The 24,455-nt window shown below is 39.8% G+C and overlaps 1 protein-coding gene across 1 annotated transcript in view; it reads right to left on the bottom strand.

Moving 5' to 3' along the window:
- Window positions 1-24,455, bottom strand: part of fut8b (fucosyltransferase 8b (alpha (1,6) fucosyltransferase)) — a 108,354-nt gene that overhangs the window by 18,793 nt on the left and 65,106 nt on the right. The window contains exons 3-6 of the mRNA XM_086061768.1: window positions 19,872-19,990; window positions 17,221-17,383; window positions 8,903-9,017; window positions 756-993 (exon numbers count right to left, since the gene is read on the bottom strand). Coding sequence (XP_085917894.1) covers window positions 756-993; window positions 8,903-9,017; window positions 17,221-17,383; window positions 19,872-19,990 — 635 coding nt within the window. The remainder of the gene's footprint in view (window positions 1-755; window positions 994-8,902; window positions 9,018-17,220; window positions 17,384-19,871; window positions 19,991-24,455) is intronic.

Raw genomic sequence — 24,455 nt, 5'->3', positions numbered from 1 at the left:
ATCTATACACAAAAGATGATTTAATAAGTTTTTTGTTACATGGGGTGCAAAACGATTAAAGGATTTTTTTGGGTGGTTTTACATACATTTTCAGACTTTTTTGTTGTCATTTTACATAAATTTTCACAGACTTTTTTGTTGTCATTTTACATAAACTTTCGCTGACTTTTTTGTTGTCATTTTGGATACATTTTCACAGACTTTTTTTGTCACTTTACATACATTTTTCAAGGACTTTTTGTTGTCATTTTACATAAATTTTTGCTGACTTTTTTATTGTCATTTTACATACATTTTCAGACTTTTTTGTTACTTTACATACATTTTTCAAGGACTTTTTGTTGTCATTTTACATAAATTTTTGCAGGCTTTTTTGTTGTCATTTTGGATACATTTTCACAGACTTTTTTTGTCACTTTACATACATTTTTCCAAGTACTTTTTGTTGTCATTTTACATACATTTTGATGAACTTTACTGTACTGTAAATGTGGCATTTATGTAAATGTGGGGGTTAACGAATGCCATTCGGGGAGTTCGCACGCCAGCCAGCAACATGCAACAATTACTACTCATTGACAGGGGATGGGGTTGGGGGTGTGGTTTGACGCTTACCCTGGGCTAAGAAAAGTCTGGTGGCATGCCAGGCTAATAAAGTACTGGGGGAAACCCTGCAAATGTTCGTGTATAATTACTGACAAGAGATCTGTGTTTTGTTTTAACATCTGACAATGCGGAAGGTTTTTTGGACGTACCTGACCAATGTCCAGTGGTGGCGCCCGAGCGGTCGGTGCAGCTGTTACTGACAGGAAGGAAGACGCTCTCCCATCCACTCGGGGCATAGCGCCAGTTGTGGGACTCCAGGATGAGCGTCCGCTGGGTGCCGTACGCGATCATGAAGCAGTAAACGACGTGATGGAGCTGGCAGCCGTAACCGCAACCCTTATTAATGTTGCACACCAGCTTCCTGGCCTTACTGCAGTCCGGAGGGTTCTAGAAGAAAGCACAATGTTTTCAATACATTTGATTGCATGACCTTCATCTCGGTTCCCCCAAAGTGCTGATCCCTGAATTTTAATAACACACGACGACTGATCTTGTTTATTTCATATTACACGACCCGCTTCCTAACCTCAGTCGGCTTCTTCTGCTCCTACCTCTCTCTGATAATCCTACCCCACACTTTATTCCGAAAGAGTAAATGAAATGACTCTGATTTATTATTTTCACTGGACAGCAAAAGAAAATTACATATTTTTCCTGCTGTGCCATTGATCTCTGTTGCTGCTGAAACTATATACAAAGAAAAAAAAAATACATCATTAGCAGCACCAGTGGGCCTTGCTGCTCCACTTGGTGACATGTTCCATTATTATAATGGACAAGGGCATAGTGTTTTTTTTCTCTGCCAATTAACACACACAGGTCTGCTTCCATAAATACTTGTAAACTCATATTACTTGCTGACTGAAAATAGACTCCAGGCAACGCAGTTCAACAGCGCGCTTGAAAGACAACAATCCTTTTTAGTTTCTAGATGTGAAAACGAAACTTCACATTTTCATTTAATTTCGAGGTAAAGTCTGATATGGTCGTCAGAATGCGTCGTTGGGATGCTGTAGCTGCTTTAGAGCGCCTCGTTGTCAGCCATGAGTGCACGCAAGTAATTGAGAGAAAGTGAGAATTTTTTTTGACTTGACAGACAGGGATTCAGGTTGGCGTGGCCCCTTAACTTTGCTCCCTAAAATTTATAAAAACGTTCTATTTTAGATATTGCCATGGTCCCAAAAACGTATTTATTTATATATTATATTTATATATTATTTATTAAAACATTTTTTTAAAACAAATGTTTTTTTATGCTAGAGCATACAGAAGGCTTTGACGCAGCCTCTGACCTGAAGAGGTTGCTTAAAGCAATTATAGTTATCACAAATAAAACAGCCAGCAGGTGGCAGCAGAGTATAAGAGATCAACCAAGACCAAGTTGCAACAAGCTCTTTTTCCCCAGTGTTTTAAACAGGTTTGTGAATAATGATTAAACTTAGCTATATTCTAATGCTAATTGCTGCTAAACGGAAACAGATAGAAATACACTTTTTTTTAAGATAAGATAAGACACACCTTTATTTATCCCACAGTAGAGAAATTCACAGCGTTACCAGCAGCAAAACACATCATCATATATAAATAATATGTATCACAAAAAATACTTATGTCAGGAGAGTGTTTGATGATTGGTCAAAACCGATTAAAAAAACGTTTTAATCATTCACCCACTCCTGATCCTTGTCCTGCACAGGCCTGAGGTTACTGTGTCCAAATATTGTTTTCAAACTCCTCCAGACGCTGCTGCAGTTGTTCTTCCATCCTTCTCCTGTAGCTACACTCTTCCCCTCTCTGATCTTCCGCCTCAGTTGCCTCAGCACCATCCTCATCTGCTCCCTGCCCCCCAATTTAAAAGCAGCTCTCTTGTTTCTAGGAGAATTTTTTTTTATAGCAGGCGTGATCCACGGTTTGTTGTTCACAAACTTGTCTTGCAGCCTTGACAGGAACGGTAGCGTCAACACAAAAAGTTAACGTAGTCCGTCACACAGCTGGTTAGACTGTCAATGTCCTCCCCGTGGTCATTACGAGAACACATCCCGCATCGTGGCGTCAAAACAGTCTTTCCATGTCTCCGCAGCCCTCCTCAGACCGCATCTTCCTTGTGTAGGTGGTGGCTGGTTGTCCGCGTACTAAAGGCTTGGCACAGAGGGAGAACATACACAAGATCATGGTCGGATCTACCCAGAGGAGGAAGGGGTGAGGATGTGTTTGTCTCAAGGGTCTTATTTCCTTCGGTGTGGCAGGTGACAGGCATACTGGCTGAAAGTTGGCAATGTAGAGGTTAAATGATGAAAGGAGATACTCTAATTTTTCTTTTGCTAAGTTCCATGTTTTTATAGCGATAGAACACGATATTCTGTAGGCCTTGCAAAATCAGTCACAATCCAGTAAAACAGCCGGTGAAAATGGCTGCGAGTGAATGAGTTAAGAGTGCCTCGTTGTCAGCCATGAGTGCATGCTTGTAGTAGAGAAAGTAGAGATTTTCTTTTTTTGACCGGGTAGTAAAGAAGCTCGATGAAGTCGCATCCATCTTTCCAGGTCGCACTAATGGCATTCGATTGACAGTTGACATTTGAACGTGGCATTTAACGGCTTGCACTGTATTTGTTCCCCTGTATTTCACCTTTTCCCATCACTCCATTAGTTCCTCAGTCTTCTTTCTCCCGTGCCTTACTCAAAAACTTGCTTTTCCTTCCCATCTCACGAATGAGCTTTCTGATGATAAAAAGTGTTACATGCAGAACAGGAAAAAAAAAAAAAAAAAAAGTGACACTCGGGGAAAGAAACAGCCACATACAGACAGCAGAGCTCAAGAAAAAAGATAAAAAGCAAGCCGACAGAGTGACACGGGAGCTGTTTTGTAGCCGAGTCGCGAGGTTGTGATACCGCTTCCGTGCGCCAGCCAGCTTCCTAAACAGCAATTACATGGCTGATGGGAGTGTTTTCCTCATTAGGGTTGCTGCAGATGTGGAAGGGTTCACAGTATTCCGCTCGCATTTAGTAGCGGGCGAGGGAGAGGAGGCGCGGGAGGAGGTTGAAAGTAAGAGTAGGGGGCCTAAGACAAAAGGGAAGGGAAAAATGGAACGCTCTGAGAAGTCAAACTCCCTTCTCCGTGAGCTGCATTGACTTTTAATCATGTGGAGACGCTGCGTATTCATTCAAAGTGCAAGCGACTTGCATACGAATAATCTACAGTAGCAGACTCGCGAGGAGCTTTTGTGTCAAGCTTTTTGTTTTGTCTTTCATACTCAACTGACCTTGGAGAGCGAGCCGTGAAATTGTGCATGACATTAACGTGCTGCGTAGTGTTCGTACGCTTGGTGCGAAGGTGGAGTAGTGTGCTAAAGCGCGCGGTTAAAGAATAACAGCTCCCACATTTACGCGGGCGCCCTCGCTGCTTAAGCGATGTGGTGAAACACAGAGCGATTCCATTTACGCAAAAAAACACTTGATGCTGTTGAGGCAGGAAATGGTTGGGAGGGGAGTGAATATGATAAATCGTTGAGTCATTGTGATTGTAAAGTGAAACGAAAAGAGTTTTGCACAAAATGCAATATGTGGGTAATTTACGACACTGCGCTTAATCAATATCGTAAAAAATGAGGTTGTTATAATAGTCGAATAATTGAATTATTGATTGTCTTGAAGCACTTGAGGGACAATGAAGTACTACTACTTTGATATATATATATATATATATATATATATATATATATATAAATAAATAAATAAATAAAAGGTGAAAACATGTTTTATATGATAGATTTTTCTATAATATAGCCATCCTTTGCTCTGGTTACTTTTTTGCATCATCTTCGGCATTCTTACCTCTGGGAACTCCTTAAAGATGGTTGGAAAATGAAAAAGATGGCTATTTATTTATGTATTTATTTTATTATTTTTATTTTGTTATTTTCACCTTTTTTTTTGTTAAGCACATAACTATGACAACTAACAAACACATTTTGAGTTATGTACTTAACAAAAAAAAAGATGAAAAAAATAAAAATAAAAAATAAAAACGTGAGCACAAAACCGAAAACCGGACCGAACCCTGGAATTTGTGAACTGTTCCAATATGTATTAGGGCCCGACCAATTGGCTGGCAGTTTTTTTTTATTATGTTTTTTTTTTCTTCATATTACAACATAAGAAAAAGATCCTAGAGTCAAATGTTCTGCCTGTAATTCAGATCTTTATTAGCTATAGGCTATCTATTTCATTCATTCAAATTTTTTAATTAACCAATAGGACTTTTTTCCAGTTTTATGCAAAACCATCATCCTTAATATCATGATCTAAAACACACTTTCCTTGGCGCGTCTGACACGAGGTACACCCCTGGACTGGTTGCCAGCCAATAATGGCAGGTCAAATATAAACAAACATTCACAGTCAACATCACACCTAAGGGTATTTTAGAGTTTACAATTAACCTAACATGCATGTTATTGTAATGTGGGAGGAAGGCGAAAACCCACACGGGCATGTACCAAGCACCCTCATAAAAATAGCAATTAAAAGGATAATAAATCTGAAAAGTTCCTCATTCATGAACAAAGACATTAATTCCGTATTTTGCAATGATCTTAATTATGTTAAAAAAATACAACTAAGACAATCTGTAGGCTACTACTGAAGTCTCTGCAAAAATGCACAACAGTATTGAACAACGATCAGTTTTGAATTTGTCATACGCAGCATATCAAGTTTGTAAAATGATGCTGATATCGCTCATCTTTCTTTTATGTGCACGCTGCCGCTCGTATCAGCAGCAGGATTTAGTTTGACAGTCACAAACTTTACTAGTTGTGCTGCTCTATAAAAAAAAAAAGTTGACGGCTTAAATGAACGCTCTTGCTCTTGTCACAAGTGTGACTTCAAATGAGTTCAACCTTCACTCGCCGCGGTGCCTTCAAGTGGACGTTTGGCTGTAAACTAAAAGCAGCCTGCTCCAAAAACACTTCCAGGATGCAGTCACTTTGCTTTGTTTGGCAATAAAAAAAACGACCGATTCGATATTGGACCACGACCAAAGCTCCCTGCTGGGTTTGACTTGGCAGTCTTTTTATTTTTTGTTTGCTATTGGACTGGTAATGCACATGTAATGTACATCAAAAGAGCCGCGCATACAGACCCACATGGCAACGCTACAATGCTGGGACAGATCCTTCAACCCGCTTGAACAGATGGAGGGGATTAATTCTTCATAACGTGCAAATATATTTCGCCCATGAGTTGTCGCCTTCAGCGGCCATCACTTTCGCAAAGTCACCGAGGGCCTGATTTACGAAAGGTTTGCATGTCACACGCACGTCATTGATCACGCAAACAGATGTGGGAGCTGATCTGAGATTGCGTCTGAGACTCAACAGACTCGAAATGAATGCCAGAAACAAAAAAAACAATTGTCACACATCGTCTATCAGCAATGGGATTTTTAAGTTTGAATGATTTAAGGCACAAGTATCAAATACGAGGCTCGGGGGCCAGATTTGGACCGCCACATTATTTAATGTGGCCCGCAAAGTCAAATCATGTGTGGCGATTTATTTTTGTGTGTGTGCTAAAATACAATAACATGTTAACATTGAGATATTGCAAGGATTTGTTGTTTCCAATCCCCAAAAACATTTTAATTTTTTTTTTTTTTACTGGCTTCTGCTGTATATGTTATGTGAAGGATCATACATTTATATGGGTTCAAACTAAGTCATAATGGCTCTACGAGGTAAACTATAACGGCAACAAAAAAAAAAGTCTGAAACACTTGATCGAAATGTTGACAATCACAAGAAGGGGTCATGCCATACAAAAAAAAGGGATGCTTGATGTTACGACTTTTTTCAGACTGATACCAGTATTCAACTCTTGAGTAGTCGCCAATACCAAATACCGATACTTCTAATATTTGATATATTAAAATAATGTAACAGAATATATTAAAGAAAGATTTCTTCTATATCCCAATATCACGTTTTTCCTTAAAATTGCATGAAATTAATGGCAATTTTTTATTTTTCCAACATTTTAAATGATCTAAAAGGCAAGTAAAAATGTAAATAAATAGTTCCCTGAAATTAACACAGTTTTACATTATACGACTTTTACATTTTACATACTAAAAATAGCCGATATTGAGCAAAATGCTGTATATCAGTCTATCCCTCCTTGGGACACATTTAATCAAACCAAACATTGCAGACTGGTGAAGTGGTCTTAGTGCCGTAGTATCGGAGTATTAGTACCGATGTACAGCATTGGTCTACCAGCTGATGCTGATCTGGTTAATTACAATAATTATGCCAAACTATTTTTCATTCAACTGATGAATTAATAACTATGTAACAACGTAAAAATCCTTATACAATGATAATGAGCATACGATTCCGAACACACACATCTCTCTCTAGTTATGTGACAGTAAAGTGGAAGTGCAGCTTGCTCACAGGCACACCCCCCCCCAAAAAAAAATTACTTCAGTCAAGATGATGTTAGAATCAAGAGTACTGAGAGGAAAAAAATTACACACGTCAGCTTCACGCTTCCACTTAAGAGCTTTACAGGCGGATGTGACAAGGAGCGAAGCCGCCCTTTCACCTGTACTGTACGTCAAAATGCAAAAGTGGCAGAAAAAAAAAGAAGCTTGTCTGACAAAAACTCTCTAAAGGAGCTGCCATGTTCGCTGTATGAGTGGACAGATGGAGCAGGAAGACATGGAATTAGTTAAATCAGGAATGAGGGGAGAGAATACTGCGGGTGGCACAGACAGCAGGCCGCGTGCGAGTGCGCGCACGGGCGTGTGCAGGTTAGTGTGTGTCATTTAAAACAGGGAACACACGTGAGGTATCTCTGTGCAAACGCGCAAAAAAGGCTTGCACAGGTGTGTGCGCGTGAACCCATCTGTGCATAGCTGTGTCTGTGTTTGCGTATGTGTGTGTGATAAATTAGTAATGGCAGCTGGTGGAGCGGTGTGATCCCTCAGCAGCGGTGACAGCAGCTGTTAGTGGGGCTGTCTCCGCCCAGCCAGGCTGACTAGGTCCTCTTCATCAAACACGCCGGCTCGTTAATGCTGCAGGACGCAGCGTGGCACCCGAAACACAGCGCGGCCGCCGCGGAGGAACGGGAGAGTGCCGACTGGGGGTGACAGTTCGTGTGCTGTGAGAGTTTTTAGATATATATATATATATGTACACACACAAACACTCTCTCTCTCTCTCTCTCTCTCACACTTACACTCTCCCACACGCACACTCTCTCACTATCACGCTCACACACACACACTATCTCTCTCTCGCTCTCTCACAAACACACACACACTCTCTCTCTCGCTCTCTCACAAACACACACACACTCTCTCTCTCTCTCTCACACACACACTCTCTCTCTCTCTCACACACACTCTCTCTCACACACACTCTCTCTCACAAACACTCTCTCTCTCTCACACACACACACATACACTCTCTCTCACACACATGCTCTCTCTCTCTCACACACTCTCTCTCACTATCACACTCACACACTCTCTCTCTCTCTCTCTATAAACACAAAGTCTATATATATATATATATATATATATATATATATATATATATATATATATATATATATATAAATATAAATATATATAAAATATTCATTTTTTTATCGTAATTAATCGCATGAAGGCATCTGGGTAAATTAATCTGCGTAAATACATTAATGCGACAATTTGTTGTAATTAATTAGTTAACGCTTTAACTTTGACAGCACTACTTACTATCAAAAGTATTGCTGCTTAATTTTGACGCGGACGTGTACCCCAGTACAGTCCTTCCAAGTAAGGGGCGGTCAATCACGCGTTAAAAATATTTGTGGCGTTAAAGAAAGTTAAAATTGACTCATAATTAACGCACTCATTCTGACACCAAAAACACACACACACACATACATATGAGCTGTCATTTAACGTCTTTCTGGAATGTTTCTATTTTTATTCATTTTGCGCGCGTGTTTACATAAAGCGCTGACAAGAAGAAAGCACCCTACCCGTGAGGAATTTGAGCGCCGAGACGGTGTGTTATCACACCTCTCACCTGCTCCTTGTAAGAAAGCGATGCCGACAGTTACGGATGGTGCAAATGAGACAAGCAGGTGTGAAAATTCATAAGGGCTGTGGCAAGTGCATGCAAAAGAGAAACATTTGCATGGGTCTTCCCCGGATATAACGTTTTGTCGTCGGTGAGCTTGACACGTTGTGAATGAGTGTTTGAGACAGAAGAAAGAAGCACCGCGTATCGTCTCCAAGTACCTGCAAGTATGTGATTCTGTTCTGGACCAGATCCGACAGGTCTTTGGCCTCCTTCATCCTCCACTCGCCCACTCCATCTGCTTGGCTGAGGTAGTACAGGTCTGTCATGATGGACCTGCAACCACAAGAAATGCTTAGTCTCTGCAAGAAACCAGTTTTTGCCATAAACGTCTAATTCCTAAGTCAAGAAGCTTATGTAACAAAGTGTTTTTTTTGTTGTTCGAGCATAAATCATTTCGCTAGTTGGCAGCGTAACAGGCACTTCATTCTTGCCAATACGTTGCTGCATAAAATTGTTACCAGAACATGAAAAAAGAATGAAAAATATGGAATACATTACTGGCATCTTTGCAGTTAACCTTACAGATATGTTATTGGAACATGACATTACGAGGCATTGGCACAATAAATATTGTACTACCCTGCCGTATTTCATATGAAATATTTTTGACATTGTTTGCAGTCACTGTACTGTACAGACAGGTATGTTGTTTAATGATGCTTTAGCCGGCCTTTACTTGATGTTATATTTATACTCTGACGCAAGGTAAAGTCTGACAACATCCCTGAACAACCCCCGGCTAGCAGCATACGATGAATCACCTTGTGCTATCAGCTTACTTGACAATTTTATAGCGGCGATATCCAATTACCATGTATGATACGTAAACAACACACACTGTGTGAAAGCAGCTGCAATGGGTTGTACCCATTTTTTATGAGTAGCAGGAAGAGCGGCAGTTTTGTGACAACCTGCACTCTTACGCAAACCATTGCTCATCAAAAATGATGAGTAGTCGCTTGGCAGATTTTTGTTGTTGGTGTTTTTTTCGGGGGCTTTTGTCACAGAATGCAGGGCTCGACTCAGATGACCTCGAAAAGCACACTTGACAGAGAACCCAGTAAGTAAGAACCTTGAGCAACCTGGATGCCGATAAACCTTATTTGAGAGAGCAGGGCTGGATGCATGGAAGCAAGCTCGAATACATGGAAGAACAACTTGCATGGAAGAGTTGGGATGGCAAACCGCAACCTCATCATCACATCATCATCATAAGGGACATAGTAGCTGCATAAGACTAGACAAAGTAACAGTGGCTAATACGGGTACAATTTCATCAAGTTATCATCATAAGGGATGGAGTAATCTGCATAAAACTAGCCAAACTAAGTGTGGCTAATACGACAAAATGATCATCATCACATTATCACAATATCATCATAAGGGTTATAATAACTGCATAGGACTAGACAAACAAAGAATGGTGAACGCTGCTAGAACATCATTATCATATTATCATCATTAGGGACATAGTATCTGCATAAGACTAGACAAACTAAGAGTGGCCATTACGGCTAAGATATCACCACATTAGCACCGTAAGGGACATAGTAACTGCATAGGACTAGACAAACAAAGAATGGTGAACGCTGCTAAAATAGCATTATTATCATATCATCATAAGGTACATAGCAACTGCAAAAGACTAGACAAACTAAGAGTGGCGAATATGGCTAAAACATCATCACGTTATCATCATAGGGGGCATAGTAACTGCATAAGACTAGACAAACTAAGAGAGGCCAATACGGCTAAGACATCATCACATCAGGATCGTAAGGGACATAGTAACTGCATAAGACTAGACAAAGAGTGGCTGGCATGACTAAAACATTATCAAATTATCATCATAAGGGACATAGTAATTGCATAAGACTAGACCACGTAAGAGTGGCTAACATGGCTAAAATATCACATTGTCATCATAAGGGACAGTAAATGCATAAGACTAGACAAACTAAGAGTGGCTTATACGGCTTAAACATGAGCAAGTTATCACAAGAGTGGCTAATATGGCTAAAACGTCATCATCACGTTACCATAAGGGACATAGTAACTGCATGAGACTAGACAAACTAAGAATGGCCAATACGGCTAAAACATCATCTCATTTGCATCGTAAGGTACATAGTAACCACATATGATTAGAGAAAGAGTGGCTATCATGGCGAAAACATCATCATCATAAGGGACATAGCAACTGCATAAGACTAGACTAAGTAAGAGTGGCTAACACAGCTAAAACATCACGTTATCATCATAAGGGACAGTCGATGCATAAGACCAGACAAACTAAGAGTGGCTTATACGGCTTAAACATCATCAAGTTATCACAGGGGACATAGTAACTGTAGAAGACTAGACACACTTAAGAGTGGCTAATACAGCTGAAAAATAATCATCACATTGGCATCATAGCAACTGCATAAACAGAATACAGCCATAACACAATGACCCCCTGACCTGCATAAGCATAATAACTGCATACACATCATATGCAATCCTAACAGGATTAATGTCATATGTCAATGGGGAAATGTGATTTGAGATACAATTGATCTGCGTTAGAAGCTTGGTTGTCTTAGTAGCCCCTGCTTGCACATCCAATTGCGTCTTTGTGATCCTGGAAAAGTGAAGCGAATATTTGCACAAGATGCAAGCATAGGTGCCTTTGATCTTATTCCCAGCCCTTTTTTTTTATTTTTTTATCTCTCCTGATTTCAAACCAGGGCAGACATGCAGAAGTTGCCAAACAGCACACAGATTAAATCAACATAAAATAAGATTGCAGATTTATTATTCCCTTCTTTGAACCCCAGCAGGTAGACGCACGGGTTTATTGCTATCCTCCGCAGGGCATTGAACATACCTAAAAGTATATTATGATGATGGAGGGCTGCGGAAATAATATTACAAAGACTCTGAATGTTTTATCTGCATCTTGCTGAGTGACAACACGTTGTGGTTGTTAAGCTCTTTTCTGGGAGAAATCCTATCTGCAAGACTCTTGACAGAAAATGTGTGTCGAAGTCGCGCGCTGCCAAATATCGCGGCCATCCTCTTCGCAACTTGCCCGAGAGCGCGAGCTCTGATGTATTCCGCTAAGGGCCAACGCAAACTCTCTCAAACACACACTTATGCAAGCTTAATTTATTACTCACTTCTTTGACCCAAATCAGTCAAATCCTATGTGTCGGAGAGGTCGCATTCAGATATTTGGTAGCTCATCCAAAGACGCGTGCGCACACACAAAGCGGCAAAATGTCCTATTTTAACACTAGAGCACGGCGGATATCGCCTTTGTCTACAACCATGACTTCAGCATTACTCATTGTCCCAATTAGAATTTGGAAGCGCGGACCGTGAATGGATGTCAATTTTCCTTCCAGGAGTGTGCACAAGGGAGCCATCAGGGATCCGACGCGGGAAGCCAAAGCAAACCTTGCTTGCTTGCGAAAGGTGACCATCATGAATGAACGGAATGACGTTGAGAAGAGCGTAAAGCTTAGAGGGGTTTGGTGGTGCTTTTGATGTTCTTGTTGAGTAAAAACAAAGATCACCATTTGGAGAGTTACCTCAAGTTACGAACTTGTTTGTAACTTGAAACGTTCATAAATCAAGGTAATAGTTCCCATTGAAATACATAGAAACAATGAATGCATGAATCTATGCTTTGGAATATTAACAAAGGAATTTACAATCACTTTGAGGAAAGTATCAATTATTCGTAGAAATAAAACAGTGGGAATCGACACGCGACAAGACAATTCAACAAAAACAAGCAGCAAAACACAAAGAACAACAATGAAGATGAATGGGCTTCTTTCTTCTTGGCATTCGGTTATTTTTTTTTTTACAAGAAAAGCTTTGTTTGAGAAAATGGGCCTATTGTGTTCTTCACATGCCATTCTTAGTGTCACATCAATGCTACTATTTTCCCGAGACCAATTATTGGACTGCAGTGTGCCTCGCACCCTCCGTTAGGCTGCGAATGAGTGTAGCGGTTAGACAAAGCCACAAAATATTAGTCAGCTTTCCAAACAGTCAAATCAAATCCAATTTTTTAAGCAAATTGACTGAAAAGGCGCAAAACAAACATGCGACTTATGCCCATTTCCATCTGTTCCTCTTTTGCAAATATTTAGAGGGGACTCCGCCGCTGTAGGTGGCGCTATACATCATAGAAATGGGATCCACCAGTAATTGAAAAGAAGAAGAAGAAAAACAGGAAGCGACTGCGCCGTGCGATGAGTTCTTGATAAACTGTAGGTTTCTTTGCTGTTTTCCAAGTATTGCATTCAATATTCGCTTTTTTAATTAATTCCAAAACAAATTCAGTTTTGTTGTCCCCCCCCCAAACATACTTTACTTTATTGCCCGTCATTGCTTTGTGACTACAAACGTACGTGTGGCGTAATAGCCGGTCAGCGTTTATTGCCAAAACCCGTTCCATAGCCAAAATTCGCATTTCCTTTTTTCGATTGGCTACAAAATCCACCCCCTCCAAGCGTAAAAACTTTTTTTGCGAATTTTGGGCCCTTTTTGAATTTGGAGCGTTTTCATTCAGTTTTATTTTTGCATTTCTTGAAAATTCTAATAAAAAATGGGTGGATGGAAACCCACCTATTGACAATGGTAACTTTAACAATCCATCAAGGTCCAAACTGTGCCGAAATAAGCACTTGACAAAATGACTGACAACATTTTTTTAAATTAATTTTACTGCTGCTCAAGTAGAAAAAAAAAGAAGAAAAAAAAGAGTGTGATCACAAATACAAAGTAGCATGGAGAAGAAGCTTACACTCGCCAACCCAACATCCTCAAGGCTATTGATGTCACTGAATAAGCCACATCCATTAAAATGCATTCACTGCCATTGACGGCTAAAGACGTCAAAAGTTCCATTTTTATTGGACTGGCAGTAAATGAGTTAAATATACTAGAGTGCATGATTTTGGCTAAGTAACACCTCAGAGTCAACTTTAGGTCACCTTGCCTTTGTCATCTACGTCCTAACTATTGGAGAGAGACAGAGGTTTTTTTCCGTTATTCCTGGCAAAACTACTTCATATACATTGAAGACATTTGCAACTGGAGTTTAACATTTGAGTGTTCTTTATTGCAGCTTTCTTAGCCTTTGCCTGGCGCACTTGCAGTGACTTAAAAAGGGAACCTGCACCAAGGTCTACATTAGTCCTGTGTGTGTGTGCGTGTGAGTGTGTGTTAGGGGTGAGGAATCAGTCTGTGAAAAGCTGCTTAGGCTGCAATGACTAAGACAATGGCCTCCATAAGCCACTTCAGCAGGATTAGAATGAATCACTCGGATAAGTTGCACCGGGCTTTTCTTCATTCCACTGAGTGGAAGTCTGCCATCTAGACAGGGTGAGTCTGTGACCTTTGAACTTTCTTCGCACCCACTCGACATCCACTCGGCCTACTTGCGAACTTTGCGTGGGAGTAGGACCGCCGAGCGAGCGCACGCTAGCTCCATTAAAACCGTGCACATACGTGGTTTTCGGTGAATATGAACAGACCCCCTCTTATAGCGACGATTGCAATTTGCCACCCGCGGGAGCGCAAGATAGCAAATTGCACTTCTCCACTTCATTAATTTGTGCGAGAGACGTGTGACTTTCAAGCATGTAGGCTTGATGACAGGAGAGACAGACACTTCACAGCATGGTTGGTTTTGATAATGAATGGATGCTGAGTGCAGAAAGTGCATTTTGCGCATGTATAAACATTTGATCATGTTTTGTTTGTCATTTGATGGTCAGTTAATGTGTTTGTTAGAGGGGTTATAAAAAATATACTACAAAGCCTGTAAAGATTTGGGACCTCTGCCAAAGAATACCGTAAAATCCTATGAATAACATGCACCTGTGTATAATAACTGTATTAAAAAAAAGACCTTTAAAATGTTGTGGGTTTTTTTTTCTCTGTACTTGAATACAATACGGCCCCCAGATTTGTGGGTAAACTTTGTTATCAGAATCATCATTTATGAATGAATGACTCAAAACATACCATCCATCCATCCAAGCTTATAAATCCAGGATAAAAACTATGCTCTTTTCTACGGATAGACAAGAAGCAATACCAGGTAATATATATTTGTTGTTGTTGTTGTTGGGCCGCTGAAAGTGGATAGTGGGCCACAAATAAGCCCTCTTACCATATTTTGGACACCACTGCTTGGGGCATCTTCCAAAAGACTAACCATTTTGATTTAGCATACAAAAAAAGTGACAGTATTAAAAATATCCAGCAGAGGCAAGCGGTGGTGAAAAAAAAAAAAATTGCTGTGTGTAGCTGTGCAATTATTTTTACTGCCACCTGCTGGACTGGAGTGGAACAGCATTGCCTGGCACAGGATGCTGTTGCAAACTGACGTTTAGCGATGGTGGAGGTCAGCGCTCCACTTGCCGCTATTGTACTTAGCATCGCATCTATTGCCTTCTAAACGGCTGACCTATTTAAATGCTGGTCACAGGTAAATTGATTCCATTCAGCGAGACGGGTGAATGAAAGATTGTGTTTATTTGACGGGCGCAGCGCGTTACGGTGAGAGCACAGTGGCGTCTTATCAGCATTGAATGCATGAATAGAAGGTGAGTCGATTAAACACTACGCACATTACTCTCAGCTGCGCTACTGGAATTGTACAATTAAAACCCTCTTGATCAGTAGGTGGGTCAAACCAATTGATTATACTAAAGGATTTGGACAATCATGTTTTTGATCTCAAGTTTCGGATTACTGATGTTGTGTTCTGTAATTAGAATTGTCTCAAAAACATTCATCCAACGCAGACTCGACCGTGAAAGTCAGGCGAGTGAACCACTAAACAATCACTGACTCCATGTCTCGGAACAATGAGGGCATAATGGATATAACAAACAGACGGAGAAGTGAATTCAGGCCAAACTAGTTTGCTGGAAGATTTTGACCTAAAAAAAAAGTTTGTCGTAAACACTGTAATTGTGTAAACACACGCAACGCAAACAAATTGAATGGAGTTAGAGTGCAAAGGTCCGAATTTCTGATGGTGTAGTGCTTCACTTGGCTGACTTTCTTATGTGTTTGAGTGCAAGCACTCCAGGAAGATCCGCTTCCGCCTCCTCATGTCCCGGAACAGGATAATAGATAAGAGACTTTGTTTGCGAACCGGAGCAATTTTTTCCCCATTAAAATGAAAATAAATCGAATTCCGGCTCGGAACCAAGCTATATTGACTGTACCTTAATTTATCTTTTATGGGTTTAGATAAAAAGCAATATATAAATTAATGAGCCCTTTATTGCTTTTAGTTCTTAAGCATAGCGCAGAGCAGACGTGGATCTTCCCAACAAGACCGACGGACCCCCGCTGATTTGTCCCCTCCAAACAGATGGTTGATTTTGCCATAACAAATTTTGTAACAAGATCAGAAACACAAACAGCAAACACCATTCTCATGTTTAGCTATTGCAGAATTTCCATCTTTTTAAGAACAATTGCATGGAAATATTGAAGAAATGTGAAAACTAGGGCCCAAACAATATGAATTTTTTGAGGCTGATGCAGATTTTTGGGCAGAATTTTGTTTCTTTTTTTACAGATTACTGATTAGTCAGCCAATTAATTAAATATATTTCATGCATAAAATAACACATGCATTGCACATGCCCTTGGCATTGCATCACGGCTAAATGTTTTTTGTTTGTTTTTGTATCTTCGGTCTTGAAATGTACTTTTCACGGGAATTTAAAATATGTTCTCACATTTACGAAATACCTGACTTATTGCACTTTAGGACAATTCAGAATCTTTTAAAGTTATAGATACAATTATTTAAATGAAAAAAAAAATACTATATAAAATATAACAATTGTGAATCGAAGAAACTTGTTTCATGTTATGTTCCTTTTCATGTGGCAATTAGTATGGGTCTTAAATGTAGGTGGCCCAAACATGCCTAATTAAAATGAAACTGCACTAATAAACTAACCAGTGTGCAGAATCTTTTTAATGTATATTTAGAATTATTAAAATAAAATAAAAATAAATAAATATGACATTTAAAAAAAATCGACATATATTATATAAATAATAAATAATGTAAAAATCGGTTATGTGTAAGATCCTTAACTGAATCAAGAACTAATTAAAGTGATTTGTAAATTGAATCAAATTGGTCAATTGGGAATCTCATCAATTACATTTTTGAAATCTGACTTGATACCCAGCTCTACTCTTGTGGCCATTTTATGATCAGGAACTATAAATTTAAAATGCGAAAAAAAGAAAATTGCCATTCAATTGCTATATTGGGATATATAAGTCTTTCTTTTTTTTTGGGGGGGGGGGGGTGGTTATGCCTCAAAAGTACTAGTACTAGTAAAAACACTACATATACATATCATACTTAATGATATTTAATTGATTATCTTCTTGACAAGGGAATTTGACGACGTTCCTCATTTATCATGCTCACCTTTGCTGGTTTCCCAAATCGATCAGGAGCGTTTCAGCATATTTCTGCCTCTCGCTGACCTCAACGTTGGCAAGTTTCTTCACCTCGCTGCGAACAAAGTACCAAAACTCCTTGACGCCATTGTCCACTCTGCGGCGCAGCTCCTCCTGAGTGGGCCCCGGGCCTGGAAGAGAACAAGATGACAACTTCAAATAAGTGACACTTCAAAGTATTTTACAAGGGAGTTGAAGTCAATTGGAAGAAGATGCCACGGGGGTTGAATGTTTCTTTTTTTTTAATGAATGTTTGTGCAATACATTACATGAGCATAAGCAGGCTAATGGATCGAAGGAGGCTTGAGAAAAGAACCGTTAAAGTTTTCATTTTGTGTCCCTTAGGTGCTGCTTTGACCTCATTAAGAAGCTCTTGATGGCTGTGTTTTCTGCCTCACAGGTCTGCTTCTCCCCGATGCTCTTCACGTGTTTTTCCTCTTACAACACGTCTAACAACAGGAAGGAACTCTATACCGCACCCCAGCCAAACAATGTGGACTAACCCACATGGATAACACAGCTGCCTGCTCTGGTTTCTGCGCAGAAACACAACAAAACCAAGGCGAAGGAAAGACAGCCTCCAGCAGGATGAGACGGAAAATCTGTTTTTTTTCTCTTGCTATCTGGCATTCTCTTTTCTCTCTTTCCCTCCTTTGGTGAAAAAAAAAAAAGAAGCTAGAGGGTATTTTTAGCGTTGGCTTCCCCTGCGGCAAGATGGAAAGGCTGACCCTGCACTGCCCTTCACGCTTCACATGTCCCTCTTTATTTTCTCTCTGTCTGTCTCCTCGCTTCCCTTTCACTCGCATTGTGCCACTGGGGCATCCGCGGCGCTTCCGCTTTATTCACACCTTTTCCACGCTCACCTGGCAGCTTTCCTGCACTTTCTGACCACCGCTTAGAGAGGTAAATACACATAACACACCCCGTTCTGCACGGGTATATTATTTGACGACGCTCTAAAAAAAAGCACCTGACTGCATTTGAGCTGTATATAGTCAGAAAGTCAATACATTTTGTTCAAAAAGTGAATGCTACACAATTTTTTTTTTTTTTTTATGCTGACACTATAGAATGTTGCACCTGTTCCAATCGTTAGCCGCTAAGGCTAGCAGTTAGCTGCTAGGCGAGTACCCCATCCATATAGGCTGGCAGGTCCGTCAAGACTTCTTTTCAAAGGAAGTTTAATAGGCAAAAGTGACTCTACACACTTTGATGCTGACAGCATGACAAGTTGCAGTTCCTCCTAATCCATTTTTAACAAATCAGGATTACTTCAAATGTGTTTTAGCCGGCAAAATCTCTCCTGTGGTTCTGACGTCACTTCGTCTCTTAGCACAAAATCCCACTTACGAGAGAGGAAAATACAGTTTGCTGTTATGCAAAGTTGAAATTTAGGGGGATGATTATCAAAAAATGAAAACCAATAGTAATGCGTTATATTTACTAAAGCCCGTATTCCACTGAGGGGCGAAATTAGCAAATGTTTTCAGGGTTTGTTCAAGGTTGGAACATATCTCTAACATTTGCCAACAGTTTTTTTTTTTTCTTGTCATAAAGACAAAATGTTCTTGCGACGAGAAAACAACATTACGTTTATAGAACTTTAAGCGAACGTTGCAACCTTGAACGAACCCTGACGAGAAAAAAGAAAGAAAGTCTTATTCTTCTTAAACAGTGATGATTTGACAGCACTAAATGATAAATATGAACTGTATAAAAAATAAAAATAAAAATAAATCTTCCATATCTGTGAAACCAAGCCTTTTGTCTCTGGTGTTTCTTTACGTCAGTGCTACTGATGATACCAACAAAAAGAAAATATTTAAATTAGGGGTGTCAGGTGATTAATTTGTTTTTATCGTAATTAATCGCATGACTTTAATAGTTAACTCACGATTAATTGCAAATGTTATCTGTTCTAAATGTACAATAAAATAGTTTTTTAAAAATACATTTTCATACTCTTGTTAACATGTGGAAAAATGTTAAATTGAAATATGGCTGCATCTCTTAGTCATTGATACAATAATTTCATAATAATTCATAAAATCGGGCTAACATTAAAAATATGTACTCTACTGTAAAAAACGAGTGTGATATTGATTTGTGTTGAGATCATTTTTCTGCCACTAGATGGCATCATTGCATTTGTAAGATGTATGTGACAGCTCAGTGTAATTTTCTCTTCATATTAAGAGCTATCTAATCTTTAACATGAAGTAACTTTTTTTTTCTGCACATTTTTAAAATGGTAAAATACAACTTTATCCCATTCTCCACAAATATATGCATTACTATTAAATTTATTACTGCTAAATGTTGACGTGCATTTGTCTGTTGTGTTGTGACTGGAATTACCCCAGTACAGTTTTTCCAAGAAAGGGCCGATCATTAATCGCGTGTTAAAAAAATGAGTGACATTAAAGGAACTTTGAATTAACTCAAAATTAACGCACTCATTTTGACACCACTAATTTAAATATTAAAAATGTATATTTTACTTGAAATAGGAACATCTAGGAAAATGTGTCACAAAACAAATGGTGTTTGCCTAAGCCTTTCATGTTTCGCAGTTGCACTGTATGCCAACTCATCAGAGGAAGGGCCTTCGCTGCTTACCATCTCCTGTCAATTTCTGGAAGGTGTGGATCTTCTGTTTGGCTCGGGTTAGCTGGTCCTCCAGCGAGCGCAGTTTGTCCGCAGCCAGGGAGCCAGCCTCTGCCTGACCCTCTGGTATCCTGGTGAATAACAAAGGACATGGAGACATTCTGTACAAGAGGGTGCAGCGCAGCAGCAATACAATATTTCTTCAGCGGGAACAATGAAACGGTTTTACACCCGGAATGACAAACAATAAAGATAAAGACAGACCGGTTATAATTAAAATTAACCACACATAGTGTAGCACTAAATTCAATGATTACTTTCATTGTCACCAGAGTTATAGGTTATTTTTTGTCTGTTCAATTTGTGCATTTGTCAGCACGGGCCCAAACTGTAAAGGTGAATGGGTCCCATAGTATTACTTTTTATTTCACACCGTTCTACCAAAACAAACCAAATAATGACATTACCAGAGAGGTTTTGATTTCATTTCACTTTGCTCCCTCAGCCAAGGAGGTGTTGTTATTACTAGCAATTTCATCAAATCTGTGTCTCTTCACCTTGAATTCAGAACAAACTCAACTCCAAACTTAAGGAAGTGTTCCTTTAGTTTTGCTTGATAGCTAGTTGTGCTGGACTAGAATTGCTCAACTTCGCATTTATAGCGCACTTCAAAACAACCGCCGCTGTTTTCTTAAGATGGAAACCAGGGGCAGCAGATACAATGAAAACAATAGAGGCCCCAGAATTAAACCCAGTGGAACACCATGCATTCTATTATACATCTGAATTCATACTGCACCTATTCATCCGACCACTTTCGATCTACAAATTACAAAATTAACTCGGCCGACAATTACTATTCATCGACAAGGGGAGGGAAAAAAAAAACTGGCAGCCTGCCAGGCCTATAAGGCAGTGGGGAAAACCCTGCAGTTATAGCCCTTTCAAGATAAAACAAGCCACCAGGCTCTCGCCAATGACATCACCACATTTATTTGAAATGATAAAACCAGCAGAATCCGGTCGGGGGATTTGGTTACTTGATACTCCATCAAATACAAAGTTACTGGATTTGCATGTATCTGTCAGACGCCGCATTTCAAAGGACAAAATAAATCTGACAACAAAATGAGAAGACTTTGTTTTATTTTGGAGCTGATGTATTCATAGGACAACTCCAAACAAAATAAATAATGACCAAAACACTGAGTCCACAAAGGCGGGCCCACAAAATGATTTTCTTCTGAAAAGCACCATGGGGGGTTGAAACTGGGAGAGACAGAAAAAAAATAAATAACTATGCTGCCTGAAAATGACAAAGCCAACTCTTTTGGGACTGTACAAACAAAGCAATTTACCGCAACAAGTAAATGATGTGGTCACAAATTTTACTCTGAACCACCATGCAAGTACTGTAACAATAATACATCAATATATTGCATGTGAAATGAGTTGCCTATACATAAAATTGTTTTAGAACTGAGGAAACACAAAACATGCAGGGATTAAACAAAAAGCAGTTTACTAGTAAAGCGGTCCCAAATTGTACTTTGAACCACCATGGCGGTAACCTTGATCACAATACATCAAACATGCTCTGCTCGTGTGTATTTCATTTGGAATGTATTGCCGACACACCTTCCCACCTCCCCCCCCCCAAGAACAGTGGTAACAAAAACTGCAGGGACTGACGTGAAAGCCCAAAATATTAAATCCCCGCTGACTTCTTTTTAAGGCTTGGATGGGGATGACGTCAAAGAATTGCTTATCCGGTTCAATGCAATAGCATGAAAGGGGAGCGCCCATTCATAAACATGCCTGAGAAAGAGGTAAACTGAGGAGGGTTGGAAGCAGCGGTGATACCGGAGCCTTCTTTGACTAATAGATGATTGACAAATAGTGATGTGACACACACACACAACATGACGCGATGGATACCATTGGCTCATTATTTTTTAATGTGACGAGTGGTTGCTAATGCTGTTCTGGAAATGTCAAATTGTGTATCATTGACCACTCAATTGTGCCTGTGAAAACTCTAAATGCTAAGTAGGGACGAGTGTTTGAATACATTACCTGGACTGGCAATGGGGAAAAATATAACACCGTAAAATCCGGTGTATAACACGCACCACGTATATATAATACCCCAAGATATCTTGACATAAGGAACATAGTAACACATCTCCAGTGATTTGTAGCTTTTATTATTACCAGCAGAAAGACGTTATTCCCTTACAGCCTGGTTCACCAATTCCGGTCGTTGAGGTCCGGAGTCCTGCAGGTTTTAAATGTTTCCGTCCACTAGTGCACCTGATTTATATATTCAGTTCATCAGTATGCCTGATAACGATCCTGATCTTTAGTATCAGGTGTGTTGGGAGGCGGAAACATCTAAAACATGCAGGATTCCGGATCTCGAGGACCGGAATTGGTGAACCCTGCCATACAGTATTTCATACACCGTAAAATCCTGTGTATAACACGCACCATGTATATTACCCCAAAATATCTTGATATAAGGAACTACGGATGCACGATTAACCGGTACTAATTTGGTATCGGGGTACTGCTCCATACTATACTGCATTTTGTATGGTACCGGTACTTGCAGCGCCGCCGCCCACCAATTGACCTTACCTTCTTTTTTTCCCCTCTTTTTCTTTTTTTTGTATGTGCGTGAGTATGTGCGTGTGAGTGTGTACTCATGAATCCACCTAAAACCTATTAAAAATCCCATATCGTTCACCTAAACCGAATACTTCAGAATCCAGCTAGAGTCGTGAGGTTGTCAGGAGACCCGAGGAAGGATCAAAGAAAAGAAAGGAAAAGTGAAATCCAACACCGACCAGACATCACCTACCGGGTTACCAACCAGAATCTTTCACCAACACCAGAAACATCTAAATTCCAATTGACCTTACGAGACTCGTAACAAGTCCGAGGAGTTAGCATATAGGCAAGCGAAACGGCAATGCTTAAAAGGAGCGGCTACTACGAGTTGTCCTTTCATAAAATCTCACGGGACACACCACCCAAAAACACTACGAAACGTTCTCTCCCTCACTGAAAAATATCCAAAAGTGTCGAACTACATGCTGGTACCAGAACCGACAACACTATAAGGAACATAGTAACATAACACCTTCTCCAGTAATTTGTAGCTTTTATTATTACTAGCAGAAAGACTTTATTCCCATACAGTATTTCATACACTTACCGTACAATCCCGTGTATAATACGCAGTTGTGTGAAATATTACGGAAGTATTTTTCTATATGCGTGACCCTCATATGAAAAATTTTTAACCTCTCTGATGCATATCAATTGTTATACTCTATTAGTTATTTAGCTAAGATGTGCAGTAACTATATTGTGCTGTACAATAAAAAATACCCACAATGCACTGAACCGCGATATAGCGATGGACAGCTGCAATGGCAAGTATCAGAAATATGTTTTTGAACAAACGAAAATCAATTGGTGTGCATTCACCATTTACTGGCCTGACATGCAAATTACAGTCTTTTCAGATTTAACTGCTGCTGTTTTTACTAGATTGTTCTGTTCTATTCCAAACGCACCCCTCGTGGACTGTAACCATTTGTGAACAGCCACAGTGGAAACCCTGCCCCCTCATATTCCACACCGTATGCTACATTAGTGTTGTCCAAGATAATTTTTCCCTGATTTGTGTGGCACTGAAATACTCAACTTTCAATAGGTTGTAAATTATTTTGCATTATTGAGTCATGACTCAGCAGTTGCTACTACAAAACAAAGCAAGTTCTATAGCTTAATGACATACTGCAGTTCAGACCAACTACGGAAGGACAAATGAGTGCTTTAGTACTCTCAAAACCGCCAGAAAAAAAATAACTTCCTGACATCCCTCTACAAGAAACTATTAGAAAAATGGAATGTGTCAAAATACACTGGGGCATTGGTGAAGCGCTGCAAAGGCCATGTTAATGAGTCATCAAGGCATGCAAACTCAATTTGCTCCCTGAGTGACGAACATCATTTGCCGGCAGGCATAAAAACGAGACTTTAAAGTTGTAACTTCGCTTCTTCCAAGCCATGAAAGTAACTTTGAAAAAAAGGGAGGACATGTATCTCCTATATTATGCGATTCAATGTTAAGAGTCACAGTAAAAAAATAAAAAATAAAAAATATATATATATGAATATATTTTTCGCTCCCCTCTGTGTCCATTTGTTGAAATATGAGCAAACTGCATTTCCTGTCCAAATGCTCGGCGACCCTCTCAAGGACCACACCCCTAACTGCATTACGCCACTCAACAAAGTTGGCCTACATTCAGTGTGACATAACTTCCCATGGGTTTTAAGTCCGGCTAAAACTGTAACAAAGCAACACGACAGGCTCTCGACCAAGGTCGAGGAAGTAGGCCGCGGCAGCGCGCGGCAATGAAAAGAGACAAGGTGCAGAGGTTCGCCGGCGCGTTCCAAATAGACTGCAAGCATCCTACGAAATAAGCAGCAGCAGTTTAACACACAAACAGACATCGGGTGGAAGAAAGATCCTGCTCAAATTATCCCAGATGGCATCTCGAGAGAACCTGGAAACATCTG

Source organism: Leptonotus elevatus, chromosome 18 (genome assembly GCF_054856555.1).
Source record: "Leptonotus elevatus isolate MCC_2025b chromosome 18, RoL_Lele_1.0, whole genome shotgun sequence".
Classification (NCBI taxonomy): Eukaryota; Metazoa; Chordata; class Actinopteri; order Syngnathiformes; family Syngnathidae; genus Leptonotus; species Leptonotus elevatus.
The sequence above is the reverse complement of the archived record's forward strand: the minus strand, read 5'-3'. Positions and strand labels throughout refer to the sequence as shown.